The sequence below is a fragment of the Alternaria viburni genome (assembly GCF_023758015.1).
Source record: "Alternaria viburni strain BMP 2772 chromosome Unknown scaffold_1, whole genome shotgun sequence".
Classification (NCBI taxonomy): Eukaryota; Fungi; Ascomycota; class Dothideomycetes; order Pleosporales; family Pleosporaceae; genus Alternaria; species Alternaria viburni.
This window is the reverse complement of record NW_026055770.1, coordinates 557,828-574,897: the sequence shown is the minus strand read 5'-3', so window position 1 is coordinate 574,897 and position 17,070 is coordinate 557,828. Positions and strand designations below refer to the sequence as shown.

General features: G+C 52.0%; 7 protein-coding genes across 7 annotated transcripts; 3 read left to right on the top strand and 4 right to left on the bottom strand.

Moving 5' to 3' along the window:
• Nucleotides 1–8: 8 nt before the first annotated feature.
• On the bottom strand, nt 9–925 carry J4E79_000208 (uncharacterized protein; the record flags this gene model as incomplete). The annotated part of the gene is made up of 2 exons (XM_049349125.1): nt 9–579; nt 636–925. The coding sequence occupies 2 exons, from the start codon at nt 923–925 to the stop codon at nt 9–11; spliced, it is 861 nt and encodes a 286-aa protein (XP_049215912.1).
• A 2,416-nt stretch (nt 926–3,341) lies between these two features.
• J4E79_000207 (uncharacterized protein) lies at nt 3,342–4,263 on the top strand (the record flags this gene model as incomplete). The annotated part of the gene is made up of 2 exons (XM_049349124.1): nt 3,342–3,510; nt 3,572–4,263. The coding sequence occupies 2 exons, from the start codon at nt 3,342–3,344 to the stop codon at nt 4,261–4,263; spliced, it is 861 nt and encodes a 286-aa protein (XP_049215911.1).
• Nucleotides 4,264–4,316: 53 nt separating this feature from the next.
• J4E79_000206 (uncharacterized protein) lies at nt 4,317–4,982 on the bottom strand (the record flags this gene model as incomplete). Its single annotated transcript, XM_049349123.1, has 1 exon — nt 4,317–4,982. The coding sequence occupies one exon, from the start codon at nt 4,980–4,982 to the stop codon at nt 4,317–4,319; it is 666 nt and encodes a 221-aa protein (XP_049215910.1).
• A 1,707-nt stretch (nt 4,983–6,689) lies between these two features.
• Nucleotides 6,690–7,880, top strand: J4E79_000205 (uncharacterized protein; the record flags this gene model as incomplete). The annotated part of the gene is made up of 1 exon (XM_049349122.1): nt 6,690–7,880. One exon carries the CDS (start codon nt 6,690–6,692, stop codon nt 7,878–7,880), a length of 1,191 nt encoding a protein of 396 aa, XP_049215909.1.
• A 549-nt stretch (nt 7,881–8,429) lies between these two features.
• Nucleotides 8,430–11,171, bottom strand: J4E79_000204 (uncharacterized protein; the record flags this gene model as incomplete). The annotated part of the gene is made up of 4 exons (XM_049349121.1): nt 8,430–9,503; nt 9,554–10,251; nt 10,309–10,516; nt 10,971–11,171. 4 exons carry the CDS (start codon nt 11,169–11,171, stop codon nt 8,430–8,432), a joined length of 2,181 nt encoding a protein of 726 aa, XP_049215908.1.
• A 2,486-nt stretch (nt 11,172–13,657) lies between these two features.
• On the top strand, nt 13,658–14,530 carry J4E79_000203 (uncharacterized protein; the record flags this gene model as incomplete). The annotated part of the gene is made up of 1 exon (XM_049349120.1): nt 13,658–14,530. One exon carries the CDS (start codon nt 13,658–13,660, stop codon nt 14,528–14,530), a length of 873 nt encoding a protein of 290 aa, XP_049215907.1.
• A 95-nt stretch (nt 14,531–14,625) lies between these two features.
• J4E79_000202 (uncharacterized protein) lies at nt 14,626–16,758 on the bottom strand (the record flags this gene model as incomplete). The annotated part of the gene is made up of 2 exons (XM_049349119.1): nt 14,626–16,689; nt 16,744–16,758. The coding sequence occupies 2 exons, from the start codon at nt 16,756–16,758 to the stop codon at nt 14,626–14,628; spliced, it is 2,079 nt and encodes a 692-aa protein (XP_049215906.1).
• Between the last annotated feature and the right edge of the window lie 312 nt (nt 16,759–17,070).

Here is a 17,070-nt window from a genome sequence, read left to right as displayed (position 1 = left end):
AGACCCCATCAATCAAAATCAGTGTTGGTCGCAGCACCCTCCCACTCGTCCAACAGCTTCAAGGTGCTCTCGCACTTCTCCCTAATCACTTGATGCGCATCTTCTCCTAATACCACTCTTATCGGTATCTCTTTTCCTTCAGCACACCCACTCATAGTCAACACATCGATTATAACCCGACAAGCTTTCGCAGTATCCCCTCTCTGGGTGCCATGTTTCCCTTCCAGCCATTTCCTCAGCTCTCCCACGTCGCCATCCTCATACACATCGATATGCTTCTCGCTCTGTACTTGCACTCCCTCTGCAAGAACAGCGGTACGATAGTAGCCTGGCTCAATGACGGTAACAGAGATACCAAGGGGAGCGAGCTCTGCGCGCAGTCCTTCCGTGATACCCGATACAGCCCATTTCGTTCCCGCGTATAGAGCGTAGCCCGCACCGCCCTGCCAAGATACCACCGATCCAAAGTTTGATATGGTGCGATGGCCAGATGTGGCACGTAGATGGGGTAGAAAGGCTTTGACGACGTTGAGGGTACCGAGCACGTTCGTAGTAAAGATTTTGAGATCTTGTTCCGGGCTGCATGTCGTCAGTAGGTCTACTAGCCTGGATGTCAAGCTCGACGAGACACGTACGAGGTTTCTTCTACAGCGCCTACGAGCACGTAGCCTGCAACATTGGCAAGATGGGTGATGTATCCGTATTTGTCGTTGGCTTCTTTTGCTACCCTCTCAAGCTCTTCCAGCGGGGATGTGACATCCAAAACCACTGTATCGGCGCCTGCGTTTTTGAGTTCGGCGATGCGCGAGAGACTCCTAGCGCTGGCAATGACCTTGTGGCCTCTCGCCAGGGCTTCGAGGGCCAAGCATTTACCGAAGCCGCTTGAAGCTGCTGTGATGAACCAGACTGGGGTTGGAACGCTCATGTTGGAGTAATTCGCTCTTGCGACAGTGTGGAAAGAACTGGCCGAGAGGCGTCAAAGTGAATGAGGAGTACGCTGTTCAGTGCAGGTTCGACGGACGGCCTTTAAACAGCCTCATGGTTCGGCAGCCCCTGCACATGAAAGCTGTCATCGGTAAGAGCGATGCACACATTCTCGTCCATGATTACGCATCATGCCCGCGGAGCGCCATCATCCATAGCACAGCCTTCCATGTGCCCACCAGCGGTTCATTAGATGCTTGCAGGCGGTTGGGTAGAGTTCGCGTGGGTGCTTGCCTTGCATATGCACAGCTGACGGAAGCAAACGGAATACCAATTTAGGAAGCTGGTGAGCCGAACAAGTAGGAGGAAAAACGTTTTGGCCACGATTGGTCGGCTCATATAACGGTGGCGTGCACCCCTGTAGCCGTGCAGCCTTGCAATGAACACGGATCTATCCTAAGGCTGAATCTGACAACGCCGCTCGTGGATGCGAAAGCCAGGTTTCCCATGGAGAGCCCAGATACCCTTCGATTAGGGTAAAGATATAACGTCCAGCATTGCCGACTTGCCATAAATGTCTGCCGAAGTGTAGTAAGATGGCGTAGTAAGCAAGCACTACCAAGGCTACAGGCTGCTTCGCATCCAAGAGTCTGTTGAACCTTGGGGGAACCAGCATGGTCCACTCGCAGATCATTTGATACCGACTGATCGGCGAGTGCTCGTCGCTCTGCACGGCATCGAGCCCGACTTGAAGGTAGCGCACTGCAGTTCGGCATGCGTGCTTTTCCTCTTCGCTCATGTCGTCAGAGTGGTCGATGAGATTGCTAACAGACGAACAATCATCGCCCTTTGGGAGCTGAGAAGTGAAGGTCTTACTCAATGAAAGTATCGGTTCGAGCTCCGACTTCATGAGTAGCGGCCACGCGGATGTAGCAATGGTATAGATACCTCTGTGCATATCTATACATTGCACGTAGTGTGTGATGAAACCGTCGATACCGGTTGAGGGACGTAACGCAAGGGTGTCCGCCAGTAGGTGCTGACCCAGCATTGAAGAGAAAAGCAGTATCGGTACACAATTGGATTGGTCCACATCTACTCTGGCAGAATTGAATAGCGAAACAGCGCGTGTCTGTAGAGTCACGGATTGGTTACGAAGATAGGCTGAGCGTTCTGGGTTGACATGTGCCAGATGGCAGGCGGAAAAGGCGAGGATCTGGTGCATGAGGTATGGCGCCTGCAGAGCCGTCTCGAAACCGAGAGCGATACCAGAACGATGGAACTTCTCAAAGCCGACTGCAAAATTGTACATTTCTTCATTCAGCATAGCATGGAGGAGGAGCTCCATGTGACCGGCATTGACGTGATCTTCGTGGTACGCTTGGCTACCATTTGTCGATGGAGTATCTGCTGTGCGACCGTCACAGAGCGCAGAACTTGTCGGAGAGTTATCGTTGGGTGTAACTGAAGCATTGAAGTCAAACTGATACCCTGGGCTTACGGATCGGAGGTGTGCATCTGGGGCTGAGTTGGATGTGAAGCTGCACGCGCGCTCTGAAACAGTGCATAGCCGACATCGAGGGCGGTTTTCGTCGCACTAACAAGTATCGGGTTACCAATAGCTTCAAGAGAGCTGTGGATCTAAAGCTCACCTTGATATGCCGTCGTTTGCTATACAGAATTGTCAGTTGAACGAGAGGAGAGGAAGGACATTGTGAGACCATGGGGTAAGGGACGCACCATTCCAGGCACCCGCCTTTGGACTTCCTGTGACTGCGCCGAAGCATGTTGGCTTCATGACTGTGAGGAATCAGGTAACACGCGTATTACATACGTGCAGACATCAGAAGCATGGACGAGTAACGGCGCTTGGCGGAGAAGGGGGCCTGATCTCTCGGGCAAGGCCTCCTGACTAGCGCCATCCTTCGCTGACGTAACACGCGTGTAAACCTGTTTGGGTCAAGCGCCAACCTCTCTTCTCATCCATTCCGCCAACCCATCGATGATACCCTGCGCTTCAACAAACTGTTTTAGTACATTCTCATTACAACAAAGACTTGCACGGACGCAAAGACAGCAGCACCTCGCAAGCTCCACTCATTTCGGTCGGCCACTTCCTTCCATGCCATGCGGCTATACATCGATCGCTGCACAGTTTTGCCCTGTGAGTATCTGAGCGTAATGGCTAGCAGAAGGCAGACTCTTGGCGCTTCGCAAGGCAGGAGCAAGACAACATGACCTTCTGGGTGCACGTAAGATTTCCCTACAAGTAGTCTCCAACTGCTTTGCTTGTGCTGCCTGCTCACTCACAATTCCTCTTCCATTCCGAGACAAACTTCGTGTTGCCTGTCTCTGCAGTGCCATTGTTTGAAGCATCGTCACACCTTCGCACGCTCTCGCTCAATACGTCGTTGAGAATGCCGGCGCTTGAAACCTACAAAGGCGCCTACCTTTGGAAATACGTGCCCAACTTTGCAGCAGCCATTACGTTTGGGATTCTTTTCCTCGTTTTGACTCTAGCACATACCTATAAAGCGTACAAACATCGGACATGGTACGCTATACCATTCATTACCGGTGGCTTCTGTACGTATTTCTTGACTCTGGTCTGACTGGCATGCGTACGTTGGTAGACTGACATATCCAGCTGAGCCCATGGGTTATGCGTGTCGCGCAATAGCTACCTATCATACAGGCGCTCTAGTCCCCTTCCTTCTACAAGCGATCTTCCTCCTTCTTCCACCGTGTCTGTTTGCAGGCACACTGTACATGGTTTACTCGCGCGTAGTGCGAGCCACGCATGGCGAACGCTTCTCCTATGTGTCACCTCGATGGTGCACTCGAATCTTCATCGCAGGCGACCTACTCTGTCTCAACATACAATCAACTGGAGCGGGGTTCCTTCCCAAGCCGAAATTGGTAAACGCTGGAAATGGTGTTATCGTCACAGGCTTAGGTTTACAAGTTCTCATCTTTGCCGGATTCATGTGGTGCTGCGTTCTTTTCCACCGCAAGTTCTCACTCCACCTCCGCAACACTGGCCAAACTGTCGATGTACCTTGGGAAAGTGTGCTCTGGATGCTATATGGGACTTCTGTTCTCATCTCAATACGAAACATCTTCCGTCTAGTCGAATTCATCGCTGGACACGACGGCTACCTTAACTCGAACGAGTGGCCAGTATACGTATTCGATGGCGTCTTGATGCTCCTCGTTATGATCAGCTTTTACATCTGGTACCCGCCACAGCTACAGCTCGAGGAAATTGGTACAGAGAGTATGATTGAGCTCACGAGCGAAGACAACAATGTGCCACAGAATGAGCCGGCCAGGAAGTAGCTTGGATGTTGCGATACCAACAATCGACGAACTTGTAGCCCTACTGTAGCCTTCTATACTACAGTCTCTTTCAGATCAAACATAACGGGTCTCGTCTCCGCAAACTCCTTCCTTTGATCCAGTTCCTCAAACCACTTCGCCAGTACCTCGTACTTGCTCTTCCATCCAGGGCTCATGCTTCCAAAGTCGATAAACCCTACTGTACACACGACCGCAATATCAGCAATCGTCATCTCGTCACCAACGAGATATGCCTTCTCTTGCTCTCTTATACTCCGGACCATCTCATCGAAAGCCTGCATTGCGCCACTGATCTTCCGCTTCTGTCGATCGAGCCAAAGCTGCGACTGCTTGTCTTTCTCTCGGCGAGCTTCAAACCGGGCTATCACGATGGCGTCCATGCAACCCACGCTCAAGACGACGATTTGTCGGATTTGTAGATCCAAGTCCATGTCGCCGGTGATTAGCTTCGGGCCTCTGTCTGCATACTTGCGCACAATGTATTCCTGGATGTGCGCGCTATCGTAGACTGGTGGTCGGCCGTCAGGGAGAAGCAAGATGGGCAGTTTCTCCAATGGATTGTATTTGGGTGTCTCTGTTGCGCTTTGCCATGGTATCTCATTCCTGAGCTCGAAGGGTATGCCTTTTAGAGTGAGCGCGATGCGGTTCATGCGTGCGAATGGCGATGGTGTTGCTGATATGAGGGTCAGTGGCGACATTTCTGCGGTGGAGCTGGACATCGTCGCTGGGCTTGATTTCGTAATTCTATGTTTTCAAAGGTTGCAGAGCATGCGGGCTGATGTTGATGTATGAACGCGGATTACGGGGTCGTGATGGGGTATGTATAATGTACTTGTCTAGGCGGAGATAAGCCCGCGTCCCTACGTCATTGCTTCGCAGTGATATTTGAAATAGTTCAGTTCCTCTTATCCGAAGGATCGTCGTTCGTGAACATGATGGCAGTTGTCTTCAAAGACTTCAGCTTACCCATTGGTCAACCGCTTTACAACCTTCATGCCCCATCCCGTTATTCCGCCTTCACCGTCTCTCCCACTATCTCCAATATCTCTCGCATCCATACGCCTGGCTCTCTGCACACTATCCACCAGGGCTCTAATAACATCTTCTACCTCCCCGCGCTCATTGGAACTAATCTCGAAATGCCGGAAACCCTGACTTGCAGCCCATTGTTCCGCCATGTCCTTTTTCACCTGCCTCTTTGATGCATCCTCATCGACCATGTCCTTTTTATTCCCCACTACTACACAACCGAACCTCTTCTTCACTCCTTGCATCCTCCCTTCTGTGCCGTCTTTGGTAAATATGGTGTTGCGACAGTGGTAGATGTGTGGATACGTGTATTTGATGAGTTCATCCCAAGACCATTGGGCAGTGAGGTCGTATATCAGAACGACGCCATCAGCACCCCCAATGTATTCATTCAAGACACGGCGATATGAGGGAGATATGGAGCCCTGGAGATCTATATCCATGAAAGAAAAGCTCCAGTTGTCATCAGCGTGCGAAATGGTCCTTGAAAGTAGTTCGGAGTCGACAGCGCTGTGGCGAATAAAGTGTTTCCCTTCGAGGAACTAGAGCCAGTGTCAATACTGATGCTACTGGAGGAGAAACGACAATGGGTAATGTTGACAGGACGGTCGCATACCATGTCAATGAAGCATGTTTTGCCTGATTGGGCCTCACCTAAGACGACCACCTTGAGCGGGGTTGGTTCTTTGGAAAACAACATGATGAGACCTGAAGCAAAAAAGGAACATGCGATGTTGCCCAAGTGTGTTGGACTGAGATCGCGCTGATTGTCAAGGCGTGAATCCTTCGCGACTGCCTGGTCAGGTAGCGCTAAGCTTCGAAAGGATACAAGCGGCACGTATGCCCAGAACCACGGCGCACCACCTGCATCGAAATGGGCGCGCTTTCAACGCAGCGACTGCTCTATTTCACTGCCTAGATGCTTTGCCACGAAATGGGATGCAGACACGCGTGGATTACACGTGTGTAGCTAAAGTAGCGGCCCACGCTCCCGCCAAGTCCGCGTGCCGGCAGTCCGGGATCGACGCTGGGGTCAGCCAGCAAGGCTAGATGGGCTCGACAAACGCGAAACAGCAGCGGCGTTCTTATGGAGGCTCCTCGCCCGCCTGATCATGCCTCGATGACTTCCTGGCACCCTCTACTGTATAATTGCCCCGACCCTGCCTCTAGAATTCTCGACCGCCACGACAGGAAGGACCTGCGCAAGAAACACCAAGCGCAAATGACCGCTCGGCCATAATAAAAAGGACTGGCATAACGCTGTCACTGCTTTCGCATTCTACGTCGTCGTATACAGTGCCTGTTTTCCTCGCTGTGAAGACTATCTTGAGACACGACGGCAGTGCGAAATTTCTCCCTTCGACCAAAGCATCGCGATGACGTCGTACCGTGATCACCCCTATGCGCACGCGCAAAACCGCCCGCGACCCCTCATCGAGCAGATACCAGACTACCGCGACGACCTTGACGTATCCGACGAAGAAGACGGCTTCTACGCACGCGACGACGATTTCCTGATTCCGCCAAAGTTCCAGGCGGCCATCGCACGCACAACCGACCGAATCCCCCGGAGGATAAAGCGCCACAGTGTCACGTATCTCGTAATCGCGGTTCTCTTTTTGATAAGTTGGTGGACATACTTTGGGCCTAGACACACAGCATACAGAACGGAGTTGCATCTCATGGACAACGCACCGACGATGAGCTACGGCAGCAATGTGCGGCCAGAGTTCAAGGGCATGATTCAGGTCAGCGACATGGACGAGCAGCATCTGCCTAAGAAGCACAGCAGACTCGTCTTCGTCGGCGATGTCCATGGCTGCAGAAAGGAACTGGAGCATCTCCTCAAGAAGATCGACTTCAACCACAAGCACGACCACCTCGTCATGACCGGCGACATGATAGCCAAGGGCCCGGACTCGCCAGGCGTCATCAAGCTCGCCCAAAAGATCGGCGCTTCCTGCGTGCGCGGAAACTGGGAAGACAAGCTCCTGCTCTCCATCGCCGACGCACAAGATCGTCACGTCCTCAAATTCACCCCCGACGACTCCCCCGACGCAAACATCGACTTTGTAGACGAAGTCAGCCAATCGCACGGCGACTACAAGCTACGCAAGCTAGCGAAGCAATTCACCAAAAAAGAAATCGAATACCTCCGACAATGCCCCGTCATCCTTCGCGTCGGCACCGTCCCGACGTTAGGCAACCTCGTAACCGTACACGCCGGCCTCGTCCCCGACACCCCGCTCGAACACCAAGACCCCTTCCACGTTATGAACATGCGGACTATCGATCTTAAGACGAGAATACCGAGCAGCAAACATGCGGGCACGCCTTGGGAGAAGTTCTGGAATCATCGTCAGGAGAAGCTGAAGCAGGAGGATAGGGCGACGGTGGTTTACGGACACAACAGAAAGAAGGGTCTCAATATACATGAATATTCCTATGGTCTGGATACGGGGTGTGTTAGTGGGGGCAAGCTGACAGCGCTTGTTGTTGATGGAGACGGCAAGACGGAGTTGGTGCATGTCAAATGTGGCAAGGAGAGTGGGTATGGTAGTGATTAAGGGACCACGGTCTCTAGGATTCGATATGTGGGCGTTTGGGAACTATAGAATATCCGTTGGGCATTTTGGGAGTTGGTGTCGGATGCACCGTTGCCTATACATACTTCTGTCGGCTTAGCGTTAGCATACCATTGTTGTAATATTACGTTAGATTATTGTCTTTTTTCGATAAAGTCTTACGAAACATCAAAGTCACGGGTTGAAGAACACTCAAAGCAGCCGAGTAGAGTGGTACATGCATCATACGATTCACTGCGAATGAAGTTCTCGTCAAACCAGCGAGTGGAAACGTTAGTTATTAGGAAAGACTTGTACATGCTGTTGCCCATGGTAGATGAGCGCGTCGCTAGTCCAGACAACGTAACTGGAACACCACATCCACGAAGCTCAGGCCCGCGGCACTAACGCCGATACGTGCAGATCTGACGACACGGAGCTGAACACCCTGAAGTGTGACCATCAGAACGTTTCTCTCGCCCAAAGTACACCTCGACGCCTCCTACAGGGAGGATACGAAGCACCCGTGTCTCAGTAGCTGGAACTGGCGTTCTACTCCTCCATTTCCACATCCTCAACCTTCATCACCGGAGCGCCCATGTCATCACTTCCGCCCTGTACATGTTGCAGAACAGAAACATACGAAGTCATGTCGTCACCCATTCCGTATGCAGAGAACTGTGTAGGTTGAGTCGTCGCCGCACCAATCCTCTGGAAGTCCGGAAACGCCTCACGCTCGCCGCTATCGTAAGTGGGCCGGCGACCTTGCATGCCAGGGTGATGAGTCGGGAACTGGTACTGCTGCATGCGGTTTCGCGACTCGTTTGGCACAGTGGGCTCTCGGACTGCTTCCAGACGGTCCATGAACGCGTTGCGCTGGACAGTTGGGCCACGCTGGATGCCGGGATGGAGGTTTGCAGTTGAATGACCAACGAAGGGGAAGGCATGAACACCACGACCAGTAGCCTGTGGGTGACTGCTCTGCATCGATGCATTGTTGCGCTTGATCATATCACCGAGCATCTGGTTCTGCCTAGCCAACTCTGTCTTCTGGCGCTGGTTCTCAGATGTCAAGGTGTTGACCTGATTGCGCAACTCCATCATCTTACTCTCAACGATGCGGTTCCAGTTCGCAATGGTGCCGGCGTTCTGGAAGATCGGGGTCTCGCCGTCAACAATGTCGATATTGTCTTCCGAAACCTGCGAACCAGTTGGCGATAGCGGAGTTTCGATTCTGTTGCGACCATTCTCGATCTCGACTGCGAGGCGGGACTTGGCCTTCATGATCATGATGGTGTCCATATCTCGGAGCTTGATGTCGGGACGCTCGGGATCATGAACATCGCTGAAGATCATATCGTAGTCGATCTTGATGTAACGTGCTCCCATGTCATCATCCGGGCCACCTAGCGCGTATTGGTATATGAAGACCCAGTCTATGTCGTACTGTTTGCCTCGCTGTTGACAATAGTATTCTAGACGAGGGCCGAACTTCTGCGACGCGCGGATCGTGAGGATGGAAAAGATGGGAGTGCCGTTGATGTCGTATGTATTGCTATGAATACGAAGCGTCATTACGGGATCGTTCTCGTCTGCTACGGGTAGAACAGAACGTTGTAAAGCAATCTAAACTTGTCAGTGACTAGATGTTAGAGCCGGGAAAGAATCCCACTTACTGGCTGTGTGAGCTCCCGAGCTACCGGTCCGTTCGTAGTCGGAGCAGCCGTATTCATCCCTTGAAGCTGCCCTTGTGTCGGCAAGTGCAAGTCGGCGGCTGGCTGGGCCGACGTCTGACGAGAAGGCATGCGAGATCCAGGCGCGCTTGCAAGGAACTCGTTGGGCCGGATGTTACGACGAGCAGCTTCCTCATACATCTTGGAGTTGGCGGATTGGATGGGTCGGAAGCGCGTCAAACGAGACTCAGGCGAATGCACATGGTTGAACTGGGTGCGATGTTCGTCCGGTGCCCGTGGAGCTGGACGAGTCGGTATAGGCACACGCACTCCGTTGTTGTGTCGAGTTGCCATGGCTGCGATACGTCTCTGTTGCGCATTCAACTTCTTGAGCAACTCATCACCATCTATCGCGGATTGATTCAAGACCTCTCCATTCCGCCCCACAATATATGTCATAAGACCAGAACTATTGTGGATGTGTGGCCAGCGAGCCAGAGCTTGCTGCGGAGTCATGACATCGCGACCATTGTATTGTTGGCCGGGTATCAAGGGTGGTATGGGAACCTGCTGCTGCGGAACTGGGTATCCTCGGGCTTGATCTCGCTGTACGTGCTGGGACATGAGTATCGACTGCGGGGGCAGTGTAGTCGGAATGTGATCGCGCGATTGTAGGTGAGTTGATGATCTCAAGCCGCTAACTGGAGCTGTTGTCATTAGCAGTCATTCAGAATATGGAGGTATTGGAGGCCACGTACTGTTCTTCTCGATATCCATCTGATACTGGGGCGATCCCTCAAGGCCAGACTGCGACGCAAACGGAGGATACAAACGGCCATCTTCCTGACTTGGTCCAGTGGCTGTAGTCTTATCTTTCTTGGCAACAGCAGTTGCACGCTTGGCGACAGGCTTGGACTTTGGACTCGCACCTGGTGAGTCGGTGGCCTTGCGCTTGCCTTTATCGTGCTGGACAGCTGTGCCAGCGCGGCTAGATCTAGGAGCTAATTTGTACGGTTGTGTGGGTGTATCTGTGAGCAACTCTGGGTTGCAGTCCGACACTTGTTCTTTGTGTTTGGTACATGCAAGTCCCTGCTGCAGGCAATGTTTACAAGCGTCGTCGGTATAGTACGCATCGCATGTAGACTTATGGGCCTTGCAACACTCGTCGCAAATCTTCCAGCATGAGTCTTTGATGTGCCGCTGATTCAAATTAGCAGTGCTTATCTGAAGAATATGGACGGACGACGAACCTCTATAGAGTACTTCTTGGACATCTGGGCATCGCACCGTGGACAGGCAAAGACGCTGTCACTCATGCTACCCCCGAGGCGCCTCTTTGCACATTTGGATCTGGTATCCCTTGTATGGCGCTATAGTTAGGTCAGTACATGAAGATGAAACGTGGGCTTCTGATACGTACTTTGAGCTTCGCTTCGCTGACATATGTCTTGCCACAATACTGGCATGCGTATGGCTTCTTGGAGTCGGAACTTTCGTCCGTAGACTCTTCGCCGTCATCATTTTTGAGCGCTTCGACGCGTCCATCGTTACCTCGCATCGCGCTGCTCACTTCTAGAGACGGAGTTTCGGGAAGTTCCGATAAAGGCGAGCTGTCTGCCATTGGGGACATGCCAGATGGCTGAGTCTGCGCCGCACTATATATTGTAAGCATTGATCTCAAAAGGTTCGCTAGTGAATACATACTCGCACTGATTTCGATCGCTATCCTGACTCCGCTCCATAGTGAACTGGTCTCAGGGCAGATTATGAGTCGAAAGAGAGAGAGAAATCGTTCAAGCCAGAGGAGACGATATGCTCTTTATAGCAGCAGAGATGTGAAGGACGTGCAGAGAAAGCAGAAGAATCGAATCATCTGACTCAGGCGCAGAAGAGTGAAGAAGTTCAGCAGGCGCGTGTGATTGACGAAAGACTTCCGTTATAGGCACTGGTGAGCAGTGAGGGCTGATGAAAAGCCTTCAAAAAGACCCTGAGAGAAATTTGCAAACGCTCACCACTCCTACCAACGTTGCCTGGAGCAGTTAAAGACCGTCCAGAATCGTCAGTGCGTTCAGTCAGCGAGAGCCTGCCATGGAGCGATGACGCAACTCATGGTCCGCGCGTCAAAATAGAGATAATGGGGTGTTCTGATCAGAACCATCTTACAGATCTTGTGACATATTCACGAGACAAAGACCGTACAGTCATGTTGCCGGTCACTGTCTGCTGGCCTTAGTCAACAGGGATTTCTGTCATGATCGATATGCGAACTGTGGAGATGCGTCCTGGATACTAGATATCATCTGTATCGGTAGGAAGATGAGGCGCGTTTTGACAGGGTTCTGACAGTCGTGATATAAAACTGCTCAATCCCACAGGAACGCATACGAGTATACACCGGGCTCTGAAAAGCACGAGCGAAGGTGAAATAGTCTGGCACAGGAAGGCCGGAATAGGTGACTAAGAGAACCAAAGAGCTCTGGGGCTGCTGAAGATAGCCCTGAAGAAACTGTAGCTCATCGGCTTGATCTTTTTGCTTGTGAAAATGATGAATGTGCCGAGATGACAGCGACATGAACTGCCATGGCGAAACAAAAGAGGTGAATTGAGATGGAGATCGACTATCGGGTCAGCACAAGCGCATCGATAGTTTTGTCCTGTAGGATGCGTCCACATCGCGTATGACTTGGTGGTGGTGAGGCGAGGTGAAGAGGGCACACTTCCCGAGGTCTGGTTGACGCAAGAGATGACGCGCCATGGACCCACTCTTGGCCGCGGGGTGCAGCCAGGCCTAAGCTTCTAAGAACTCCACGAGAATGCTGTCGTGAACAGCGCAAGTGTTGTACGCTACAATTTTCTATATCACCACCTGGGCATGCAGGCCATGGGGTGTTTCCTGGCTCTGTTTGATCAGCCCGCTCTCGGCTGATCGGGCAGCTCATCATGCAGCAGCTACCGTACACGTGATTCATTTGTAAACACTCTTTCGCTTCCACGCTACACACATCTTGTTTGAAAGATCTAAGGCTCTTCTCCCTGGCTCGATCGCGATGGAGGCTTCAGGTAAATTGATGAACCATCACGACTGGATAACCACCTGACTTACCTAGGTACATAGTATCTCAACGCCCCAACAACCGCGAGACTCGCGTCTTAGACCTGCTACCTGGCGGTCCCGACGAAACTATCGAGTGCCATATCCGAAATATTAGCGTCGACGGAGATGCGCAATACGAAGCGCTATCATATGTTTGGGGTGATGCTATCGAGAAAAGAAGTCTTCAAGTATCAGGAAGCCCCATCAACATCTCGCCAAACCTCCACGACGCTCTTCGACGTCTACGTTATCCAGACCAAACTCGCACACTGTGGGTTGACCAGATATGCATCAACCAGTGGGATATGGAAGAGAAGGCCAGCCAGGTTGCCTTGATGCGAGAAATCTACAGTAAATGCGCACATTGCATCCTATGGCTGGGTGAGATCCAGTATGCCGAACATGGCATAAATGAGGCGGACACACACGCAGTATTTGAGTTCTTCGAAGCTGTGGCCAACAGACCACCAACTCGAAACGCATCGGCAGGAGAGGCCCACGACTTGTCTAGTAAAGGCGTTGACCACGAGGATGGCCTCCCCACGCTCTTTCAAGAAGGTACCGCAGGCGTGACGGCTCGGAGGGCCTTTGCAGCCTTTGCTATGTATGGGAATACCTGGTGGGAGCGCATCTGGACAATTCAAGAGTCAATACTGCCCCGCTCAGCTGAGTTCAGATGGGGCCCACTCTCAGTGTCACGGCGCAACATACTCCTAGTGGTACAGCACCTGCGTGGCGACAATCTTCGCTCTTTCCCACCCAGGTTTCGATATCAGCGCATCATGCATACCCCACTTCTCCGTAGTCTTCTGTATCCTATCAATGGGTTTCTACATTCGACTGATGGCGAGTCCGGTTTAGACTTGTTCATGCGCTGGCGCCATCGGAAAGCTACCGATCCACGCGATAAGATCTATGGGCTATTGGGCTTGCTTGATGCGCGTCAAATTTCAGAGACTCTTCCACACGCTCAAGCGCGTAGTTACTCGATGCCTGCATCTTTATTATTTGCAATGGTTACGAGCGATCTACTGCTATTCGGAGAAGGTCTTAGGCCTCTGATTGCGTCCAGCGAGATGCCGCATGTCACCCCCGATCTACCGAGTTGGTCAATCGACTTCGCATGCTCCAACCGTGTAGGCAAGCGCCAGCTGAAGTGGTGGAATCACTCGCATCGATACAGGCAGTTCTCGGCAGGTGGTAGAATCGACCGCGAACAAAAGCTCGAGAAGGGAGGCTCAGTACCGAAGGTATCGAGTGATTGGACATGTTTATCCCTACCAGGTCTGCTGGTCGACCAAGTAGAGCAAGTCAACAGCGTGTACGAGGTTTCCGATGAGGAATATCTTGACTATCGGAAAATACGGGACATGATGTCGGACGCAAGGCAACTAGTGGAAGGACGAGATGGCTATAAACGTGATCCGACACAGTGGTGCGAAGCCCTGTGGCGGACTATGATCGGCGATCTCGTCATGGCTGAGTATCCTATCGAACGAGCGAAAGCAACACACGCTTCGGAATTTCTCGAGATCGAACGCGCACTCAACAATGAACAATTCTCGCAACAAGGCCACCAGTCCAGTTATCCTCCACACGGAATGAGCGGGCTGTTTGAATCTCTCTGTGGTATGGTACCAAACCATGCTTTCTTCGTTACAAAGAGAGGCTACCTCGGTATGGGCCCGCCTACTACCTTACCGGGAGACCAGATCTGGGTCTTTTATAACGGCAACGTACCATTTGTTATGCGGAAAAGAAACACGGAAGAAGTCGAGAATGGATATCATGAGCTTCGTCTTGTTGGAGACGCGTATGTACATGGCATCATGGACGGTCAGGCTATCTCAGGCGAGCACGTCACTCAGACAGCTTACATTTACTAAAGTGGAAGGTCTTCGCTTCTGTAATTGCATGGCATACCAAGTGGTTCGTCAATGGGAGTGGGGGATATGGCACCGCCGTAGGTCTTTGCAGATATTCAAGCAGACGCTTCACCAAGTTCATCGACAGGTACCCAAAGCACCCTTGCCTCCCTCTGCAGGCCCTCCCCGTCCAACTGCCTCTTCACAACCACGATGACCATGATGTCTCTCTTCGGCAACGGCTTGAGATCCCACCCCAGGACTTCCGGCCTCTGAACTTCATCTGCAAACGAAACGTTCCACTCCAACTTGTTGGCGTTCTCGTAAAATACCGCCTGCCCGTCTACGAAGACCTCCAGTGGCGTTGCTGGTGATGGACGGTCAGAGCCACCGTTGGCGACCATGGAGACTTGGATAGTGAGGCCCGAGATAGTGTTGGAGACAGCTGCGACGCACTCAATAAGAGGCTTGTTATTGGGTGGCGAGGAGAATGCCTTTCGGATGATATCGGTGGGTAGGGCAGTAAGAGGAGGCGGTATACGTCTCTTGGTCGCCCGTTCGAACGCATATGCATACTCCAATAGCTTGGTATCTTCGTAGGCCTTCCCAGCGAATGTGATGTTCACAGGCATGTTTTTGTCGCTCATGACACCCATGGGTACACTAACAGTAGGTACACCGAGATGCCTGATCGCGCGATTACCGTTGGAGTATTTCACGCCATTCTGGAGACTATGTGTCGTACTGTCAACGTCGAATTCAAGATCTGCGAGACCGACATCGCCCTGCGCAGGAAATGCAACGACATCCAGCCCATTTTTGTCCATCCAATCTTCTAGATCGCGTTTTCTTTGGGCTTCGAGAGCTTTGAGAGCTTGCTCCATACCCTTTATGTCATGTATACTACCATCTTGGACCATCTTGGGCAGACCGGGGTAATCAATCCAATTCCTCACTTCGAGAAAGCGATCCGGCTTGTAGTCTGGTGGCTTTGGGAATAGCATCGCGGGATCTTTGATGTCGGCTAAGCACTTGATGCTGGGATCATTGTTGTCTACGAGAAAAGCGTTCCACGCTTGGGCGATAAGAACGCCTCGCTCGAGGAGGTTCCAGTTCGCGGGACGTCCATCGATGTTGTTCGCCTCACCTGAACGGGAGTCGTTTTCGTAATTTGTTATTAGAGGGAAATCAGTATAGACGATTTCTGCCCCCATAGACTTAATGTCTTCCGCTGCCTGTTGCCATATTGCGACGACCTCTGGTGAGACGTAAGGATGCTTTGCGTGCGGATCTGAGTCTTTCTGGCCAACGTACATCTTCGGCACCCCGACCCTCTTATCTTGCAGCGCTTCGCCGTTTCGTAGAGTAGTGTAATCGATTGAAGGAGGCTGAGGTATCTGCACATGCTTTTGTTCGCGTATGAAGTCCCCTGATGTGTCTTCATCTGGAGTAGCGATGACATTCAGTATTTCCAACATGTCGTCCACCGATCGCGCATACGGAGTTGGCACATCGCATGTGATGTACAAAGGCCACAACCCGCGACAGCTCAAGAGCCCCTTCGATGGCGTGTAGCATACGATGGCGTTGTTGGACGCTGGACTTCGTCCGCTGCTCACGGTCTCGCTACCCATGCCGAAAACTGCCATGTTGGACGTCACAGACGTTGCAGCACGATTTGAAGACCCAGATGAGAAGGCGCCAGTGAGGTACTTTGAGTTATACGGCGACTCTGCACGACCATACATGCCTCTCTGCATACCACCCGCAGCCATCGGTGGCATGTTAGTCTTTCCAATCAAGATCGCTCCCGCAGCTCGAAGCTTCTCAGCGATTGCAGAGTCGCCGCTTGACATGACACCTTTCAGCGCAGGTGAGCCATCTGTGACTGTCATGCCGGCAACTTTGTAACTATCTTTGATCGTATAAGGTATACCTTCCAAAGGTCGAGGCGTGAGACCTTGGGCACGCCGAGCATCGGAAGCTGCTGCATCTTGGAGGACCTTCTCGTTGAATACGGTAAAGGCGTTCAGGCCTTGGATAGTGTCGAACTTGGCAATGCGATTCAGACAGCTGATGACAAGATCCACGCTGGTAATCCGTTGTTCGTCGAGAGCTTCTAGATGATGACCGATACTAGCTTCGACAATGTTAAAGTCTTGAGGATTTAGACCAAGACTCTAGATCAGGAAATGAGTCAGTCAATGTCATGCCGTTGGTGGTCGCGAACATACACTATTGCCTGCCATGTTTCAGGAACAGCTTAGCTCAACGAAGGTGTTCCAAAAGGTAGTGAGTCCCAATTCTTGTAGGCGTGTGGTGACGCCAGCGTTGTCGATTGTATGTTCGTGGCCCAGGCAGGAGCAGGATGGGCCGACGTAATCATGTCTGGGAGATAGTCACTTCCCCACTTCTGGATAGTCGGTTGGGCTTTCCCTGTACGGCTAGCTCCATGTAGTGTAGAAGCAGGTGCGTTCCGTATCCATTCCGCATACGGCTTGTATCGCTCATAAAGATGCGTTTAGGGCAGGCGCAATCGCCGCGGCAGCACATGGTCACCA